The sequence below is a fragment of the Anneissia japonica genome, unplaced genomic scaffold (genome assembly GCF_011630105.1).
Source record: "Anneissia japonica isolate Jap-2015-1 unplaced genomic scaffold, ASM1163010v1 scaffold287756_len632865_cov181, whole genome shotgun sequence".
NCBI lineage: Eukaryota > Metazoa > Echinodermata > Crinoidea > Comatulida > Comatulidae > Anneissia > Anneissia japonica.
In genome coordinates this window covers 417,323-438,247 of record NW_022693589.1, presented here as the reverse complement: position 1 = coordinate 438,247, position 20,925 = coordinate 417,323, and the positions used below count along the sequence as shown (strand labels likewise).

The 20,925-nt window shown below is 34.3% G+C and overlaps 1 protein-coding gene across 1 annotated transcript in view; it reads left to right on the top strand.

Moving 5' to 3' along the window:
• LOC117100842 overlaps positions 1–16,945 on the top strand; it is a 37,475-nt gene extending 20,530 nt beyond the window's left edge. Inside the window, exons 12-20 of the mRNA XM_033240675.1 lie at positions 299–472; positions 2,216–2,392; positions 2,776–4,070; positions 4,408–4,558; positions 5,890–9,930; positions 11,967–12,122; positions 13,791–13,882; positions 14,780–14,858; positions 14,991–16,945. Coding sequence (XP_033096566.1) covers positions 299–472; positions 2,216–2,392; positions 2,776–4,070; positions 4,408–4,558; positions 5,890–9,930; positions 11,967–12,122; positions 13,791–13,882; positions 14,780–14,858; positions 14,991–15,025 — 6,200 coding nt within the window. The 3' untranslated portion in view covers positions 15,026–16,945. The remainder of the gene's footprint in view (positions 1–298; positions 473–2,215; positions 2,393–2,775; positions 4,071–4,407; positions 4,559–5,889; positions 9,931–11,966; positions 12,123–13,790; positions 13,883–14,779; positions 14,859–14,990) is intronic.
• The last annotated feature ends 3,980 nt before the right edge of the window (positions 16,946–20,925 follow it).

Genomic DNA, 20,925 nt, shown 5'->3' with positions numbered 1-20,925 from the left:
TACATATACAGTGTTTAATAAGGACATGATGGAACATCGTAGGCTATATATACATATATATAAATATAGATATATAAATGAAAAAATATTCATATATCTTCATAGCATTACTGCAGGATGATTTCTTTATTATAGCATGATTTATACTGGATTTATATGCAAAACACCAATGTTTATATTAATATGCTCAATTTGAACATTATTTTGATTTCTTACTAATGTTTTTAGAAAGGTACACATTAAAACAAATTACATATTGAACTATTGAATGTCAGTATATTTCACTTTAAACCAACAGCCAACCAATGTGTTCACATCGGCATACCTTTCAATGGGACACGCGACTGCACTGGTTTTACAACTGGAGAATCGTGCATCTTTGAATGTGGATGGAATTATCGAATAGTGGGATCTCATAGAAGAGAGTGTTTACCAAGTGGCGTTTGGGACGGCCAAATAACTCAATGTGAAGGTTTGTGTCGAAACAAAAAGCGTAATTTTAATAGCACGTAAAATAATATATTTTATTATTAAAGGTAATATAATATTATATAATAATCTGTGGTGGTAATGATAATATAATTATCATTATACTAATATCACACATTTACATGAAATAGATATTCACAATTTGAAAAGAAGTGTTTTATTTCAACAATAATGGTAAAATACCCTAATAACAATAGTATGTGTTGAGATGGAACTTAAATTAACCAAATATGTATAGTTGATAGTTAGCTACAGAATAAATAGTTTAGGCAATCAGCATTTTAAGTAGAACATGATTGTAAAAAATACCAGGGTATTCAGAAACCATCTGATCTACATTAATTAATTTTGGTATAACACTAAACATTCTTTGCACTAAGACTTTTGATGCGACTTTCTAATCTACATTTAATAGCGAGATAAGGCGCCAATTTCTCGATTTATTTCTGTCATAGCAGCTTGTCTCTGTGAGGGAAGATATTTGATTGTTCTGTAGACCAGTATTTAACACCCCTAAGTCGAAAAAAGTAATTAAATAATATAAGAAAAAAAACAAGTACAATTCAGAAGTAAGAAGAGGGAACAGTTAAATTTAATTTAACTGTTCCATGGTAAGACCATCATTTCCATGACTACTGATGCATTCTACACAAGTCAGTTCGCCCATTTTTCTCCTCACATAGACTTGGTATATTTTTAAGTCGGAAAAATACATATTTCCATTTCCAAAATATTTTAAAATCTCAATATCTGCAGATGCCTATATCAGTGCAGCTAGGGTGCAGATCAAGTTGTAATGTTTGACCAGCTTAAACAGGGCCTAGGCCAGCCCCATGTTTGACTGCACCATGCTAATGAACAAAAAGCCAAACCAAGGCAATATGGATGCAGCTCATGTGTGTATTCAAATAACACAAGCTATGTGCCTACTCGAATGTGGATTGTTATCGGACTGGAGCCTCAGTTCCAGTAGACACAGAGAATGTTTTGTGATTCTTAACATGTCCTACGAACAGACAGCACTAGACAAGATCTGAGATGTAAAGATGCAATCTCTACTGTGCATCAATAGCGAGCCACTGGATCTCAAAAGGGATTCTTTAATGATATATATTTTAATAGACAAATGGGATAAACCCATAAAAACAACAAACAGAAACATAATGCAAACAATTTAAAATTTAAACGAAACAGTAGAGAAAATCCGATCTGTACACACACACATACATTTGAAGGAGCTACAACCAATGACATTGAAAAAAAAACCTTACAAGTGGTAAAAAAAAAACCCAGATTAAAATCTGGGTTTTTTATGTTAAAAATGTGTGTAATGCTATATCTGTGAGTAAGCAAGGGATGTTTACCAACAACCCTAACATTGAGTAGGCCACTGCATAACTGAGTACGAGTATGTCACAAGATACCGCTATTTATTTTTACAACCCACAACGTGTGTCTATGAACTTGGAAAAATTCCTAACTAACGGTGACTTTTGATGAAAAGCTCAGATATTTCACCAGGGGGGTATATAGAGGGAGCTCTCACTGTTTAAAGCCATTTTGAGAACTGGCGACGTCATCGCTTGTGATTATGTCGTCTCTAAACAGGTGTGTCATCGGTTGGTATGGGTTCACAGGAGCACACACACACACACACACATTGATTTACACTTACACATGTCTTGTGTAGTTGTAAAATGTATTTATTTTTCTGGTTGTGTTACAGAAATTCTTTGTCCTGAAATACTGTCGCCAACCAATGGTTACACTTCTTATCCGTGTTACAACAACGTTGGCAGTAGATGCACATTTGGCTGTGATTTTGGTTATTTCTTAGAAGGAGATCCTGTTACAGAGTGTCAACTATCTGGATTATGGAGTAGTCCTGTCTTAGCATGTATTGGTAAGATATTTGTATCAACTTAAATAAAAAACAATATACAAAGCTTACCTCTTCTGTGTATTTCTTATTAAAATCAATTAAAACAATATTAAGGTAACAGTTGCGCACGAGTACACATTAACTTCATGCGTGCTTTTACCAGGGTACAGTTAAATTAAATGTTACATGTAATTTAGCTGTTCCCTGCTTGTGCATTTCTTAGACAGTAGGTATAAATATTTTTAGATTTTACAAGATTTTACCACTTTTAAATAGTTTAAGCCATGATAGAATAAAATGTTCATTCATTCTCAGTTATAAATGTTTTGATAATCACCTATTAAATTACAATTCTTCAATTAGGCAGTCAGTTGTTTGAGAAATCAGTTTTGCTTGCATTTCAGAAATTAACTTTTGCACGCCACCACCGTGTTTAAAGGGTGTTTGCCACTTATCCCAAATTGAGGCAGACGGTTATTTCTGCGATTGCTCTGGAACAGGTTATACAGGAACGCACTGTGAATACGGTTTTGTAAGAACACCTGATTGGCCTAGCATATGGGTAGGCAATGTCTACGAGGACTTGGAATTTTATGCTAAACCAAATGAAACACTCATAGTAACGATTATGACAGATCCAAGTAAAGTTGTCGTTGAACCCTCCAAACTATATTTTACTCCCAAATCGAATACCCAAACCGTTTCTATTCAAGGACGTGTTCAGGGGCCTACACAGATTCAGTATGTTTTGAGAGGCAAGGGAGCAGCTAAATTCATATCTCCAGATGCTGATGAGTTATTTGTGTTTTTAAATAATACGATTGACGATGGGTATGTCTACGGAAGGTATTTGTCACCAGGCAATCAACTACCGTTAGGGTGTTTTGAGCTGTCGGATCTATCTATATGTTCAGATCTTCAATTTATATCAACTGAAAAATGGGATGACATAAATGCTGCTGTTGAAACTAATGGCATTGTCGCTGTGACAACAGACACATTCGAGCTGCCACTTAATCTCAATGGATACTCCACCACAAATACCTATAACATAAAAGCCACATATCCTGCTAACTGTCAGAGTAAAGATATAACATTGAATGATGTCCAGGACTTTGTTCAACTTAATTCATTATATCGCACATACACACGACAACTGGAACGTATTCTTCCAGATTGGATTACTTTTATATCCACTAACATAGATCCAGAAAAATCTAAGGCATCCCTTTCTTCTTTGATACTTAGTGGCAAAAAGTTGAAATCAATCAAGTGGTGCTCGTCTGCCCCCGTAATTAATGATGGTCAGTACTCCGTTTATTTACTTTACAAGACTGAGTTGATCATTGGAGGTAGACATGTATCATTACCACTCCCACCATACAAAGGGAAATACTGCTTTATTGTGGGTGTGTGTAATATCACATCAGGAACGTTCATGATGATGTTTCCGGAAGGTTCACGAGATCTTCTAAGCTACATCAACGACAGAGACTTTGATGATTCTATTGACGTTGAAGTGAGTAGTCTTGCATTTTCAACGTCTAACATGTTGAATCCAAATGGTCAATATTGCCAAGACGATGACAAAATAAGCATATTTGCCAATCTCCAATATACATACATAATCAACCAAACAGTATATGCAAGACTCGAAGGCAGTGGAGATGTTCATGTGAACCTAGATGAAACAACACAAGTATGTTATATTTTATTTTAAAATATGAACTTTCTTTTATAAAATCCTACTATTTGCATAACAAACTTGTATTTTCCTCAATATCGTGATCTTTACAAAACAAATATTTGGTAGAGTAGCAGTAAAAGATAATTCACAGCGATTCTCTAATTTATATAAATTTAGAAGTTGTCAAACTGTTTAGTTCTGTTTAATTAGTGACTTTGCAATTTTAGACCTATATTAAGTAACTGAGGCAAAAAATAAGCAAAAAAAATTGTCTTTGGATGATATAAAAAATTTAGCTTATCTCTTTAATAATAAATTGAATGTAAATGTTATTAATTCAATTTTACAGCTATTTACTCGACTATTTACGCAGCTGTGGCAGATACAACAACATGGTAAATCCAAAATAAGATTGCAATGGCGAATTCTGGGTGAAGACGTATCACTAGAATTTGGCTCTAAACAAGTACAAAACTCGATACTAAATGCTAGCATTGGTGGTGAGTATTTTTAGTGTTTATTTTTGTGTTATTTTTATCAATATGTAAAAATCATTTTTATTAATAAATTACATTAGACTACCCTATTTAAATATTCAACACATTCACTTTAGTTTTTAAAAATCTGGTAATTTGCTATGCTTTCTTTCAACACTTTATGTTCTTGTCTATTAAACATTACCATCTTCATAGCTAATGTAGTAAATTATGCCACACTTCAAAGTAAGTTCTTATATTAATATGTAACAGAAGAGGAATCTGCTTTGTAATTACAATTGTTAGTCATTTTAACTGAAGAGTGGCACATCATGTAAAAAACTATTTGATAAATTAAGGGACAAAGCTTGATTGGAAAATTTATTTCTCTAATGTATGTAAAAAAAAATTGAGCACTCATCTGATGATATTTACAAATTGTTCAACTGTTTTAGTTGTGATTTTTGCATACATGGCAAACGTAATCCAGTTGACTACAAAGGCGTTGTGGTGATTCAAGTGCCGGTAGAATTTTAGTTTCTTTTATTTCATTTAATGTGCCTGGCGTCATAATTTAGATATACCGTACTCGCGCGATTAAACGCCCGGGCACTTAAAATATTTTTTGCACTTTCTGAGGGGCGCTTATTCGAACAGGCGCTTATGAAAACAGAGTGGAAATTGAGGGGGCGCTTATGGAAATAGATGAAAATCGAGGGGTTCTTATGGGAAATTATTATATTCAAGAGGGTGCTTTTTGAATTTAAGGACATTACGAATGGTGGTTAGGCGGAAAATATACCGTAATCGTCTAGAGAACATGGCTCATGACAATAATGCGTGAATATTTACATAACAGCAAAATAGCAGATGCAATTAGTGGTGGTGGGTAGTGGCTAGCTTGTTGGCCATTGGCCGATTTAGATTTGCAGGATGGCAGGATCATTGTATTTTTTCTTGAACACTCAGATGAGAATGTGCTACAGGTCGGAAAAAATAAAAAGAGGAGTAGGACTAGGCATAGACAAATAATGTAAAAAGAGTAAAGTTGAAAATATACTATCTGTACAGGGATATCCTCATTTTGATATTGACCAAATTACCAAGCATCCTGAATCAAACATTGTGACCCTCGAAGGAAATGACGTCACCATAATGTGCCAGGCGTCCGGAATTCCATCACCAACATTTAGCTGGATGTTTAATGGTCATACATTAAGTGGTGAACATCTAAATTCACTTTTCCTAACAAAGGTGGACGCCTCTCACTCAGGTACTTATATTTGCCTTGCGAAAAACACAGTAACTTCAGTTCAGTCAATGCAGTGTGATGTCTGTCTCTTATACACATCTAGATGTGTATAAGAGACAGACATCGTATGGTGTATTTGATGGCACGCCGTTTTCATGGTTACTTAACCACAAGGGTGAAGGAACATCCGTACAGGTGTTCATTGATTATGATTTAACACCGAGTATTTCTATCCCAACTGAACTTAGCTACGTAACACAGATTGTCAGTCAACTTCAGAACTTTACATCAGAGTTAATGACATTTGCAGAAGAGCTAATGTCATTTGGATATGACAACATGCACTCTGCGATTCGATCTTCAGCCAGTTACCTGGATGATACAATAAAAAACTATTTCAATGTACTATATAAAAATCAGATAAAACCAATTGCCAATTCTTTGTCAAAGTTGCGCATACAGTGTAAAGAAAATCTAAATGAGCTACGGTACATTAACGAAACACTTTTCAGCATTTCAAAGAGTCAACATAATTACTTTAAAAATGATCTTTTTAATTTAATTCAACGACAAGAACATCTCAGCAATCAGGTTCTCATTGAAGTTCAGACTGTTTTTGTTGAAGAAATTGCATCAGTATCTGGTTTTCGTATGCGCTCTGGGGTCTGTCTTTCGTCATATCTTTGCTTTCCATCGTTGGACCTTAAAGTATTTTATTCCCTGTCAAATACAAGCCACCACGAATACACAGAGTTGCAGACTGTCGAATCAAGTATGCCAAAAGTCTACATGAGAGGCACCTATGATACTAAAGAGAAACTCAATCGATTCATTAGCATTCCTATTGATGCAAAACTCAGCATAATGTTGCAATCCAATAAAAATATTTGGATAGGAAGTATACCAGTCTTCACAAACCTTCTTGGAATCAAACAAGCTACGACAATGCAACTAACAATGTCTGGAATACATTTTGTTTTGTCAGGAAAGCTGTGGGCATTATTTGATGTGGAAATTAACGTCACTTCTGGATTGAATTCTTTTAAATCAATGGTACTACATGCGGATGGTGATATCTCTGTTGAGGGTCCATTTTCTTTAGCAAGAATTATCAAAGACAAAATAATTACACTAACCCAAAAAGCTGTACATGATAGCGAACGAAGAGTGAAACAAGGCATTAAATCTATCGAAATTGCAAAATCACGGTTAAATTTAGTTTTGGAAGAAGAGCTTTTAAAGAAAGCTGATGTTGATAATGCTCAACAGAAAGTTATATCTGCCAAAGATGATCTACTGGTGGCAAATAATAATGTCGATAATGCACAAGAATCATTGGATGAGTTAAGCGAATACACGGCTGAGGTTAAGGACAAGTTAAAGGATGTATGCGAGGTACTTGAATGCATGGGAAAATGCTTACCCGGAACTAAAATTGTTACTGTCACTGAAGATGTATATGCGTATGTGCCGTACAAATGCTGTGATAACAGAACTGAATTAGCGTTGGTCGAGGAAACAACTAACTGTTGCTGGGCTTGTCAAATACCAACGCCAGTAAAGAGTTTTTCTTTCAGTGTTGACATAATTAAGTTAGCGAAAGCTGCTGTTTCTGCATTTTCTGGTGATTGGTGGAAGGCCGGTGAACAACTAGTATCATCCGTGAAAGTGAAGCGTGGGCAACGCCTGGCTTACTCAAAAGGCGAGTGTTGCGAAGTCTGCAAAAAACCAGTTGAAATCGAAGTTAAATATATGTCATGCAGTACATGCGTTGATTATCAGATTGTAGGTAAAGTGGAAAATATTGGGACGGAAGAAATTGAATGTAGTACGCAGATACCTGATTCAAGCTGTGTGAGTCACAATGAAGATTGCAGAGAAACACGAAGCTATTTATTTGAGTCTCTGAAAATAACAACGCCAGGTCTTGTAGATCCGATTGAAGCGTTGGATAACGCTGTCTTGCATGCCTCAATTGCTGAAGCAGTATTGAATGAAGCATTAATTGAACTTGATGACGCCGTGAGTCAACATGAAGAAGTGTCGGCTAGAGTTCAAACATTACAGGCATATCTTGATATTATGCAGAGTGCACAAATCCAAATAAGTGAGGATGTCCAAGCAGGCCTTGCTATTAAAGAACTTCAGATTAACGGATCGATTGAAGCAAGTTTAGAGTTCAAGAAACTTAAATTTGACATCGACTTAGTTGGAGAGGACACTACAGTAATTCCAGTCTTATGTTACCTTACGCTGGAGTCTATTCCTGTACAGATTCAAATTTTTATTGACTTCAACAATTTAAATTTCACAATCGAAAATGCTGCACTCTTTATAACAGAAGAATTGTTCGGTGATATAACTAGGTCAGTAAGAAGGAGAAGGGAAGCAAGTTCGAGACGTCACAGACCTTTCCATGATCGAATCAGACGTGATACTACTATTATTGAACAACCACCGATCGACACTGTGGATTATATTGTGATAAACAAAACATTGGGTCACAACATAAACAGTATTATTTCTCGAGATCTTAATGTTGTTCAGAATGATGCGAGATGCGAAGACTTTAACAACATTCTAAATTTTGTCAAGCTTTCCTTCCAAACCTTGTTAGAGATTGCAAACTTCAGCAAAGTGAATAACGTGCAGACATTAGAAAATGTAGACGACATCCTCAATGCATACATTTACAATCTATCATCACCATTACCAGAAGTTGTAAGTGATAGTGTTGCTTTAGAGTATTTTAACTTAACTGTGAACGACTTAAAAGATATAAACAAAAGTTCAGGTTACAGACTTGAGAAAAATGCTTTGACAAAAGTTATCTATTCAGCAATGGTAAAGGCTAACAACACAAAGTCTTTGCTTGAGGCTGACGACGTTCTGTCTAGATGGGAAGACACAATGGAAACCTACACACGTAATTACAGTGGACTGACTGATTGTGAAGGATTCAATGATTGTTTGACAACTGAATTGATCGGTTTGAAATATTTGGCTGAAGGTAGACAAATTTATCAAAATGTAATCGACTTTGATGAATATGTATCAACTATATTAGATAAAGATACATTCAGTGTCAAAGAAGCTGAAACAAGTGCAAGGCACGTACTTAATGAAGTTATATTTCTTAGCAGGAATAACGACATATGTTTAAAAGAACCAATAATTACCAAGCATCCTGAATCAAACATTGTGACCCTCGAAGGAAATGACGTCACCATAATGTGCCAAGCGTCCGGAATTCCGTCACCAACATTTAGCTGGATGTTTAATGGTCATACATTAAGTGGTGAACATCTAAATTCACTTTTCCTAACAAAGGTGGATGCCTCTCACTCGGGTACTTATATTTGCCTTGCGAAAAACACAGTAACTTCAGTTCAGTCAATGCAATGTGATGTCACAGTAGAATTTGCGCCATTAATCACTGAACATCCACAAGACATTGACATTGAGCACGGACATCCCGAAGGCATATTCTTAACTTGCAAAGGAACCGCTCTTCCATTACCAAACTATCAGTGGTATTTCCAGTCCGCATCATCAATGACCATGAAGGCCATCTTAGGTCAGAATGCCTCTGGTCTAGAGATTTTAAGTCCAGAATATAGCCAAGACGGATGGTATACATGTAAAGTGTCAAACATACATGGTAGTCACATGTCTAATCCTGCTAGACTGAATGTGCTTGAAGTATCTGTGCCAGAATTCTCCAGTGACATTACGATTACCCTTTTCCGATTGGATGATTATAACTCGACGTATATAAATATATCTTTGGAAGATGTAATTTCACAGGTCATTAAAGACGATGAGCCAGAACTCGAACGTTTAAATTATAAAGAATCAAATCCCACTGGCATGGCATTTCTTACTGAAATCACTTTTGACATTATAAGTACAAACGCCACATCAATTGATTTTATGAATGCAAGTCGACATGAATTGGCGTATCAAGTTCAACAGAAAATTGAACAGGTACGTGTTAAAGTTGCCAAACTTAACGATTTGTTGACTCCAGGAAGAATATTTGAACACCGAGGAGAATTACTTGAGGTGACATTGTTCAACGCTGGTTTTAATGGCCCAATATGTCCCATCACCCAATACGCACATCAGAATGGATATATTTGCGGTGAGTTTGATTTTTTTTACTAATGATTTATATTTAAGATATACATTAGACTAGAAATTGCAAATTGCAAGTGAAGTGCTGCAAGGTACAACTGCATATAAATGTTCTTCCAACAAAATTATTTATGCAAGTCAAGTGAAAATAATGAATAATAAAAATATAACAAATAATATGAGACACGACCCATTATCTATATTAGAACACTCCTCATTGGGTAACAAAGTCGTAATTTTTCATTTTTGTCAAAAAGTGTCTATAGTGGTGAATTATGGTTTAGGTTTTTTTTAATAAAGTTTCAAAAATTTCTATATATGTGGAAAATGTAGGTTACAATTTTTATTTTGAAGACTGGTCTAGGAAGTGTACATTTTTTATGGGGCAAGTTTCCAAGGGCGGGTTTTCTAGGGGCGAGTTGACTGCCAAAGAGTGTTGCTAAAGTGCGAGCCAGCGTGTTATTTGATCACAAGTGCGAGACATCGCAAGGGGTGAGCCAGAGGGCCATGACGTCACGACAATAGATACGAGAAGTTACTCTAGTTGTGCGAGGTATCGGCTGAGATTGTGGAGTACAATTCAAAAAACAACTATAGGTCTAATAATGAATTATTGTGATGTTAAATAGACAATGTTAGCTATTAAGGAACGACGTTGTTTTTCATTGGGACCTTCCCTTCAAGGCTAGGCCTAATACCATCCTAGCTAGTCTAGCCTGGAGTAGGATAAGGCTAGCGAGACATGCGGACGTTGGTACGTGTTGGTTAGTCTACAAACGTTGCCTAAAGTAATTGATTTTACCCGGCAGAACGAAACAAGGAGACTCCGCTTTTCAGTCGTCTTAGGCCCTTGTTTTTTGACAAACAATGACCTTTCAGATATCAAATTGCTGTCAAGAATATGAATTGGCTGCTTCGCAGCAAAAATATTAAAATAAAAAGAAAACTAAATGTAATAATAGGGCATTAAAAAATTGCATCAGGTAATACTGTAGGTGTAAAAATGAATTAAAAATTATCTAGCATTTGATTCCATTCGTGTACTCCATATTTCAACCATATATTTAATTTTGTTTTAGTATTGTCATCAAGGAATAAGCAATCGGTAGAGCTCCGCATAGTACACTATAGGAAAATTATTATACAAAGGTTAGATTTAATGCTTGAAAAATTGTTGAATGCATTAAATCTAGCCTAAGTATAATAGCTTTCAATTAAGTGTACGATGCATGCTCTACTAATTGCTTTATAAGTCAATTGCCGTCTTTTAATTTTAGTTTTTTATAACCAACTGTTGTAGCAGTCATCGGTTGCTATAGTGATATGATAAGTATACGTGTGCATATTTACATTTAGCTGTGCGTATGCTGATTTTTGCTCCTGCAGTACCCGTTTAATTAACTACACATCAGCAATATCAATACGGATACGATGAATACGGTAACTATTGTGTTAGAAAGAACTTGTTTGTAATGCTATTTTGATAGATTTTGTCAAAGAAATAAACATTTCAACATCCGAGAGAGAATACAGTCACTGACGTCCTTTTTGGTCGGTGCATGCAGCCAGGTAAAATCGTGCGATGATTTCATTAAACTAGGCTAGGCTACGGCCTAGTAGCATGAGGAGGCCCAGACGGCCTCCTGCCTAGCCGTAGACCCACATCTAAATTTGTTTCTTGAGTCTTTAAAATAGGTCTATTCCTATTAAACGTTCAGTTTGTTGTGTTTATGAGGGTCCATTGATTCAATGAATTCCTTAATTGTTCATACTTAATATTGAATTTGAAGTAACTTTCTTTGGGTTCTAATTAAGCTTGTTTTACGAAAGTAATTTTCAATTTTTATCGCGTTGCGCGATGTATTCGCGGTGACAAAAAAATGAGGAATTTTTTTTGTCACATGAACCTAAAAAAATCAAGCCAAGCATCCACTAATAGAAAAATTAGTGGACGCTGGGGAATAGGCAAATAACATTGGGAGTTACAGTGATGACGTCATGATTAACTTATAATAGATATTGTTATTTGTTATGTTTTCATAGTGAATTGTCCTCCTGGATCATATCGAGGCAACAATAAACTGCCTGCAACCTGCCAGCAATGCCCATGGGGATTCTATCAACCAGATGAAGGACAGACAGAATGCATTGTATGCGATGGTGACATTGTCACAGATTCTGGAGCAAGACTCTGCCCTCGTATGTGATTATGATTTATATATTATAACATAATTGTTAGAATTTTAAAAACATTTCAAAATGATTTGTAATTTAGACTATTGGGAGCGGTTAATTTTCTGTCTCTCCTAGAGGTCGGGTGTTTGAACCTCAGCTGTGCATTTTGCTGTGTTCTTGGACAAGGCACTTTATCTACTTTTGTCTCTCATCACCCAGGAGTATAAATGGGTACCCGTTAGTTCACTACTAGGGAGGAAAAGACGACGTGGAAACGAACTGGCCACCCCACCACCAGTGGCGTAACTAGGTTTTGAGGGGCCCTGGTTCAAGAGTACAGTCGGGGCCCTTGACACATGCAAATTCACTGACGACCATGTCAACTAAGATGTGTACCACTGATGGGTTAGTTTAGGAGCAGGGGTCCCTCCGATTTTTTATACTATTTTGACCAAAAAAAATCTTTCAAATTTTTCAATTTTTAATTTTTAGATGTTCACAGAGGGCATTTTTGAAGAGCCAGCTATTGGCTAGACTGACCATAATCCCATTAAACAACGTTGTATTTTCAAATTGCTTCTTTTGGTATATAGTTACTTGCGTTTCACAAACCATTATATTTTTTGCATCACTTAAAATGTCATGTACCTATCCGCCATCTTCGTTCATCTTCAAAAAATCTTTTGACAGTTCCATCTCCTCGAAACAAAACCAAAACATATGGTGAACATGCTTTTTCTGTTCAAGCTCCTTCTCTGTGGAATTCTCTTCCTTTTTCTGTTCGTAATTCGCCTAATTTATATTCTTTTAAGAAGAACTTAAAGTTTCATCTTTTTGAGAAATGTTACTGAGTTTGTTTTCTCCTGCACCTTTGATAAATTTTTTAATTGGCGTTATATAAATGTTTATTATTATTATTAACCAATTAATTGTTTTGACACAATAAATTATACATTACTACTAGCAAAAATTGAGCACTCTGGATGCTGTCATCTTAAGCTAGAATTCCTTAAAGTCTAACATAATTAGCTTCTAAGCACCACACATCGGGTGGCTCTAAAAATATATTTAATGGAATGATTTTAATTTTTGCATGATCCAAATTGTTTTGCATCTTATATTTGAGAGTTCGATGTAATTATACATGTGAAATTCATATCCTGTTATGGATGACATATGTTGCTGTTGGATTTTGGTGAAAAATAATGCATGTTTAACAGTTCGTGCTGTAAGCGGTCAGGCTGGGGTACAAACATTGAATTCAATGATTGAATTAGGTCTAATAATAAATATTGAAAAGAAGAAAAGAATATAGTATTATATAAATGACAATTTTACATCCATTTTTTTTATGAATTTATTGCTAATCGGAATTAGAATGCGAATGTATTTTCATTATTGGAGAAAAAGCTACAATGTGTATAAATGCCATTATTTTTACAATATACATATGGCGCAACAGGGCTAGGGTTTGTAATCACAGATTATCTTGTTTAAATTTGCATTATTTCTGTATGCACCTGCATTCCTTCTTTTCATCCAGGAGTTTGAGTTACTGGTGAGGTACCTGCTCCTGTGCTGAGTACTTTAATAATTATCTGGGTTCAACAAACAGTGGAAAGCATTTCGTATAATGGCAGTGATATAAATAATATACAGATTTTAGAATAAATAATACATATATATTTTCAGCTAAAGATGATGTCTTGCCAAGTGACACAGTGACAACAGTATTAAATGGCACTAGTACTCTATTGTTTCATGAGCCTGAAACAAATCAATTGGTAAGTTTATATTTAGATATATTTTGAATATCAATTTCTTTGTTACACTTTGTCATTGCTTACTAGGTTTATTCCCATGTAATAGTTATATGGTAATAATAGACCGGACAATAATTTATATAGAGCATTTTATTAGAAGTGGCAAAGTAGTTTACAAGAAGTAGTATTTAAGTATTAAAAGTAAAAATTATAAAATACAAATATAATATACGAGTAAAAATCAATATACTTAATAAATTTAGATAAAAATGCAAAGTGATAAAATGATCACGCATGGTGGTAAGTTTTTGTTGTTGGGGAAATAATATTTGCATAATGTTAAATCCGTGAGTAAAAAGATAAAGATTGGATGGCTCAAGTTCATGTGGTTTGATTAAGGTATTTATGGACCTTCGATATATTTCTGAAGTATAAGTTAGTCTTATGCCAGATCAAACTGATTTGAAGAAGCATGCATTGTGTTTCATAAAACAATAACGTAAATAACATCCATGAATTAAAGAAAAGTTTGTAATATATAATTTAAATATAAAATTAACTAAAGACATGTGCAATGATTACTCAGATTTTTGATATTGATCAAACTGATTGAAACAGGAATATGTTTTTATCATTTTTATCATTATCCAAGTTAAATTCTGAGATAAGATTTTCAAAAATATATGGCCTACTATTCCTTTATTATTGAGTTTATAATTTTTATGTTAATGAGCACGGTATTCTAAAGAATATATTTCCATAAATAGTTTTTTGACATTTTTCAGGGGCAACACATCTTTGACAAAGTTCCATGTTTTTACATAATGTATACTTTTTAATAGTTTAAATGCATTCAAAGAAAAATAAAACATAGTTTGCATCAATTGATGAACATGCTGTTACTTTTTTCTGTACAAGGATGGTAAAGTTTTCATCTACGCCATTGGGGGTGGTAGCGGTGGATTAGCTGTTTTAGTAGTAGTCATTGTTATCATCGGTAAGTAATAATAATTAATCAAACACGTTCTCTGCTAGGGCATATAGAATGGATGGCATATGTTGATACTTTAGTTTTGTTTTTTTTTTTTCATAATTCTATTGAAAATTTATATCATTTTTTTCATTCCAGTATGTCATCAACGAAAGAAAAAAGAGAAAAGATAGGAGAAGAATACAACGTTTCCTTCAAAAAAACGGATTCTGAAGGAAATAATGACTTACCACTAGAAACTCGCAGTGGTCCCTCAACATAAAATAGTTAAACAAGGCCTAGTATGATTCTGATTGCATTGATATTAAGAAATTAATAAACATTGTACTGATGGTAACATCAGTGATAAATGATAATGATATGTCGGGATTTTAATGGTGTAGGTAAGTTAATGGTGTACATCTACGTTTCAAGTTAATTGAACACATAATAGTCCCAACTCAAATAGAAAGAACATTTAAGATGGATCGTTTTACCTAAAAGAAGGGCCTCAATGTGTATTGATGGTGAAAGAATATGTTTTTTAATACATAAAATCATGATGAAAATGCTTATATTCAGTTCCAAACACATGTGTGTGGCAAATATTATAAATAAGATAAGCCTTATGTCGTATTATTTTCGAAATGGAGGAAGGGGGGGGGGTTGGTTTAGGTGGGTATGATAAATTACTAACCGGGAGAATTATTTCCTCTGCCCCACTGACCCAGGACCCATGTTATGCGCCTGCTAGGTTAGCTTAGGTTTACGAAGGATCACATAACATTCCAAAGCATACAAAACACATTGAACACTAGAATAAGTAAATAAAACTATTTTTTAACAATTGTAGGCCTCTCCTTAATAGTCGTTTCTCACGTTAATGGTGGGTGAATGTTTCGAAAATATATACTTTAATACTGATTACATTGTCAGTTTGCCATAGTAATACCCACTATATATCACGTGACTGACTGTAAACAAACCTCACGGAATGTGTCTATTGAGGGAGAGTTTTACAGAAGTAATTCTCGAATATTGCATTATATAATTGTACACAGATTACGGTATTGTCATGAATAAATATTATAATTTTTATTTTATGAAATTTAATCTAAGTTATAACGCAAATGTTGTTCGGCCATGTTTCTTTTTGTCACATGGATAACTTAACGTTGATTAACGCACTACGTTACCCACATGGCCATTTTTTACGGATTAACTTTCGCAATTTGCATATTTGTACAGATGTACTTCTTCGTTTATGTACCTGCTTAGCGCATAACAGCCAAAAGAATTTTGATTTCAAAAGGAAAGGTTGTTTGCTTTGCAAGTCAGTTTTTGCTTCAGAATTTTAAGTAGATTAATATTATTGTCTATAAATTATTCTATTAAAGCATTTGAATTACAATATTAAAGCATTGCATTTATCGGATGTGTCCAGTGTTCTATACTGAATACTAATCTATGCAGGTTTGATATCATATGTTTAAATAATATGCCAGGGTAGACACTGTGTGTGTCATTATGCATGAATTTAATTATAGCGATAGATGCGCTTAAAACGTAGGCCTATTTTTATTCATCAGTAGTGATCAATGTATTTAATTATAGACTCATGAGAATCGTCAGCCGGAGTATCAACAATTAAGTTGATAGCATGATATGAAACTTGTGTAGTGATTGGTCCAGGTATTACTTGTTCATAATCACTAATGCTATGGCGTTAATTATTAATCTTAGTGTATTTTTAATGATTGTTGTAATTAAAAATAAGTATGTGCTCTTATCCTTATAATTCATACATGAAATAAAATTGAATCGTAATAGACACAGTTTGAACTGTTTAATATTTAATGTTTTGACGGTGTAGTTTCACTGGGTTGTTTAATATTGGTGTGCATGAAGTGAAGTGTTTTGCCAATAGAGCCTATACATTCTTACGCTTAACTTAAACTTGCAATTTTATTAAATTTTTCACCGGTTGATGTCTGTTAATAGTTTTATCAATACATTATGCAATAATATAATGCAATTGAATATTAATGGTTCATGGTTTTTGATGTTCCATTTGCAAATATTTCTTATTAAAGTTTGAAAATGAAATAATCAAATAGTCGTTTCGTTTCATCGTTATTGTCTATATCAATCAATTCCCGGTGCAATCCCCGAACCAAAACCGTGTCATATTAAACGGATTTAAACTGTATTAACTAATCTCATAAGCATCTTTTTTAATTTATAGAATTAAGGGTTATGCATACAATATCATTCCTAATAATAATTGTTGGCTTTAATGACTATATTCTCATGTTTTTGCAAATACTGTAATGGCATTTCCATTGCTCTAAAATAATTAAGTAGGAAAACAATTAAAGTTAACAACTTAAAATTTTGTCTGCCATTTATTTTTATTTCCATTACTATATATATATATATATATATATATATATATATATATATAGGCCTATATATATATATTATACCTATTATATATGTATATATAGCCATTAATAATCGTACACTTATTTTACGTATACCCTTTTTTATACCATGTTCTTTTTGCACTGTCTGAGCTCACTTAGCTCATTGTAAGGATCATGCAAAGAAGACCACTGCTATGGAAGCCAAGGTCTTGGCTTTAACTTTGTAACTTATTCTAATTACGTATATCCCTCTGATTGAACAGCTTTCGCAAAATTTACAAAATTCATAAATCAGACTGTAGGCCTGCACACGTTCTTATTCTAGCACTTTCTGAGCTTACACTTAAATCAGTGTAAGGATCATGCAAAGAACACCACTGCCATGGAAGCCAAGTTCCTGGCTTAACATTTTCACGAGAGTTAGGACGACGATAAAAAACTACAATAAAATATTCACGAGTTTGCCAAAGCAGGAAGGCAATATTATAAATATATAGCGCAACCAACCAGGGACGTAGCCAGGATTTTGAAAGGAGGGGGGGAGCCGTTATGCGAATTACGTATGACCCCGGCGGGAGAATCCCCCTGTGAAGTAGCGCACTCTGAACGTTCTTAGGACTGTTTGAGAGGATAAAATGAAAATTGCAATAGACGCATTATACATAAGCGCAAAAATAATATAATAAATCAACAATGGCAGATACAGGAATTCGAAAGAGAGGTGAACCAGGGAGGGACTTTCACAGACCGAGGAACCACCCACCTCAGCCCCACCATGGTTGGGGCTGAGGTAAGAAAATTTATAATTAGGGCATCTCTAGATGGCCGGAAATTACACTCTCGCAATTCAATTTGAATATACTCTCGCACTTTAATTTGAATATATTTTTCTTTGACAGCAGTCACTAGAGACATACATCAGGAGCCGACTCGATGTAGTTTAATGTCAAACCCAGGGAAGGGCACAGATCGGTTTTGAAAGGTGGAGGGGGAGGGCATTTTGTGAGTCGACACCCACCTCAGCCCCACAATGGTTGGAGCTGAGGTGAGAAAATTTGAGGAAATAGTACCTCTAGATGGCCAGAAATGACACTTTAGTAAAATTCATCATCATCACATCACCATTAGTCAAAATGAAGCGCCAAAAAAAATTCTCGTGATCTTTTATCAGCGATTTTTGACAACCATAGAGATCTAATTAATGTATGTGTGTATCCCATAGAAAACAAAACATTGTCTTTGAGTACCGGTATGTACTTTACATAAACCTACTTCAAAAACGTGATTTCACAACCACCTCAGGAAATAGTACTTCTCGAGATGGCCGGAAATGACACTTTTATATAGTAAAATTCATCATCATCACATTACCATTATAGTCAAAATGAAACGCCAACAAATTTCTCATGATCTTTTATCAGGGATCTACTTAATATCCAGGACAACTTAGGCCTAATTATAGCTTACTAAGCTTTAACTATATATACTATACTATGATCAACAAATCACAACTTTTTTTCGCATTTAGTACAATTTTCTTCACTTTTTATTGTTATTAATATTAATATCAATTATTACTATCGTCATCATCATCATTGTTATTATTATTATTACTATTAGTAGTAGTATTATTAAACAAACATTTAAAGAAACTTGCAAAAGGATAAAAACGAAATTGAAACACAGTATCGCATTTCTATCTTAAAAGACCTGGCCTGAAATTTATGGATTTAAGATTTTTTTTAATCACGATTAGGCCTATGTGTTCTATTAGGCCTATGTATAACGGGTACTGATGCATATTTACATGTTTAGTAGTATTCATTTTGAGTGATCCCAGGAAATAATTTGTATTGGCTCAAGAATAAGCTTTAAAATTTTAACAGTGTGTACAAAGGGGGGGAGCCGCGGCTCCCACGTCCCTGCAACCAACACCGCCATCGAGGATCTTTTTTTCAGTATTCAAAGATCAACATCAATGAATCATACATACCTTTGGATCCTTAATGGGACCATTTGTGCTTATCAAAGTTTAATCAATAATAGGCCTGTTTGGCTTAGACTGATGCAGTAGTTTTTGACACAATTAGGTCTGTCGGAATGTTTGCTTTTATTGAAGTCAATCCAGGTACTTAACGGAATACCAAAACAGACTATTGTATGCTAATCTAGGATTCAGTCACCTTTCTGTCGATATTGCACTGCATTTTTAGGGCAAGAGAATATACTGTATAAGTACTGTGCAATTAGAGTTTAGCTTGTTTCCTCATTGCAGAAAGAGGGAAAAATAAGGGACTGGAACAAACTTATGTTTCTTTAAATCGAAACAAGTTCATAATGCAGGTGTTCAGCTTGGTTCCTCATTAAAAAAAAAAACTAATAATAATCTGTTAGGCCTACTGCAAGATACTGATTAGATCAAAACAGGATAATCACTGTTTAGAATCCATATACGAGTGGAATCGGATGTAGATCTAAGAAGGTTGTGTAAATTTGCGAGTATTGCTTACAATCATTTTCATTATTGTTTTATCTATACATTTCGTCCGTGGTTAATATAATTGGTATATGCCCAGTTATTTTAATGGCATGCATAATGATTTTACAGGTCTTTATTATGCTTCCTAGAATATCTGTACCATACAATTCAATTAGATACTCTCTATAATACTTTTGTAAAATAATTGTCTTCGTCAGCTTGCGTAGGATTTGTGTGAGTTAATCTGTTCTATTTTCTCTATGGTTAAACGCAGACGCAATGGTTTGCGTCGGGGCCAGTCGCGTCGTAGAATATTTAACATGTTTAATATTTCTCACGACGGCACAAGACTGTCCTCGACGAGGAATCGCGTCGGGCTGCGTCGTACGACGCTGTCTGAGTTACCCTTTTATAGAATAAAATTATAAGTAAACTTTCAGGTGTAACCTATTTATATATAACCATACTGAAACTAGCGAGAAGAGGTGTATGAAAATACTGTGTACTGTGTGTACCAATACCAAAGAAACATAAAGCTACATATCATACTATAATAATATTTGCCACAAATAGGCTAAACGTAGTATGTTTTTGACGCATCTAGGCTTGTCAGTTCGTGATTGTTTCCTTTCATTGTAGTCTTTAATGCAGAGAGACTATTCAGGTAATACAAGTATAAAAGACCTCGTGCATATGCTTGTACTTTGTAAGTTCAGTGGTACAGCATCTATTATGTGGATATCAAACTATCTGCTGATAGCATGAATAATGTAATTATTTTATAATTCAAATTCAGCTAGTTTCCTCATTCCAAAAAAGGGGGAAAATAAGGGGTATAGATTTAACTGATTTTGTTTAAAACTTGGTAATAATGCAGACAGTTGAGCTAATATTCCTCATTCAAAAAAAAAAAATAATAATAATAAAATTTTCATTATAGATAAACATTGTAATAATTATGGGGGAATTTCCCATATATTTGTATAAAAATTTGTTTCCTGAATTCAACTAATAGGCTATGCTTTGATTTTACTAGAAAACTAAGGTAGGGTGACGATTTCATAGAACTTAACATTTCATTTCATTTGATTTATTCGTCTCAAAATGTTAAAACTGACAATAAAGGAAACAGCAAAATGTACAGACAATATGAGACAGGAGACCCAAAAAGTGAAATTAATCACTGTCG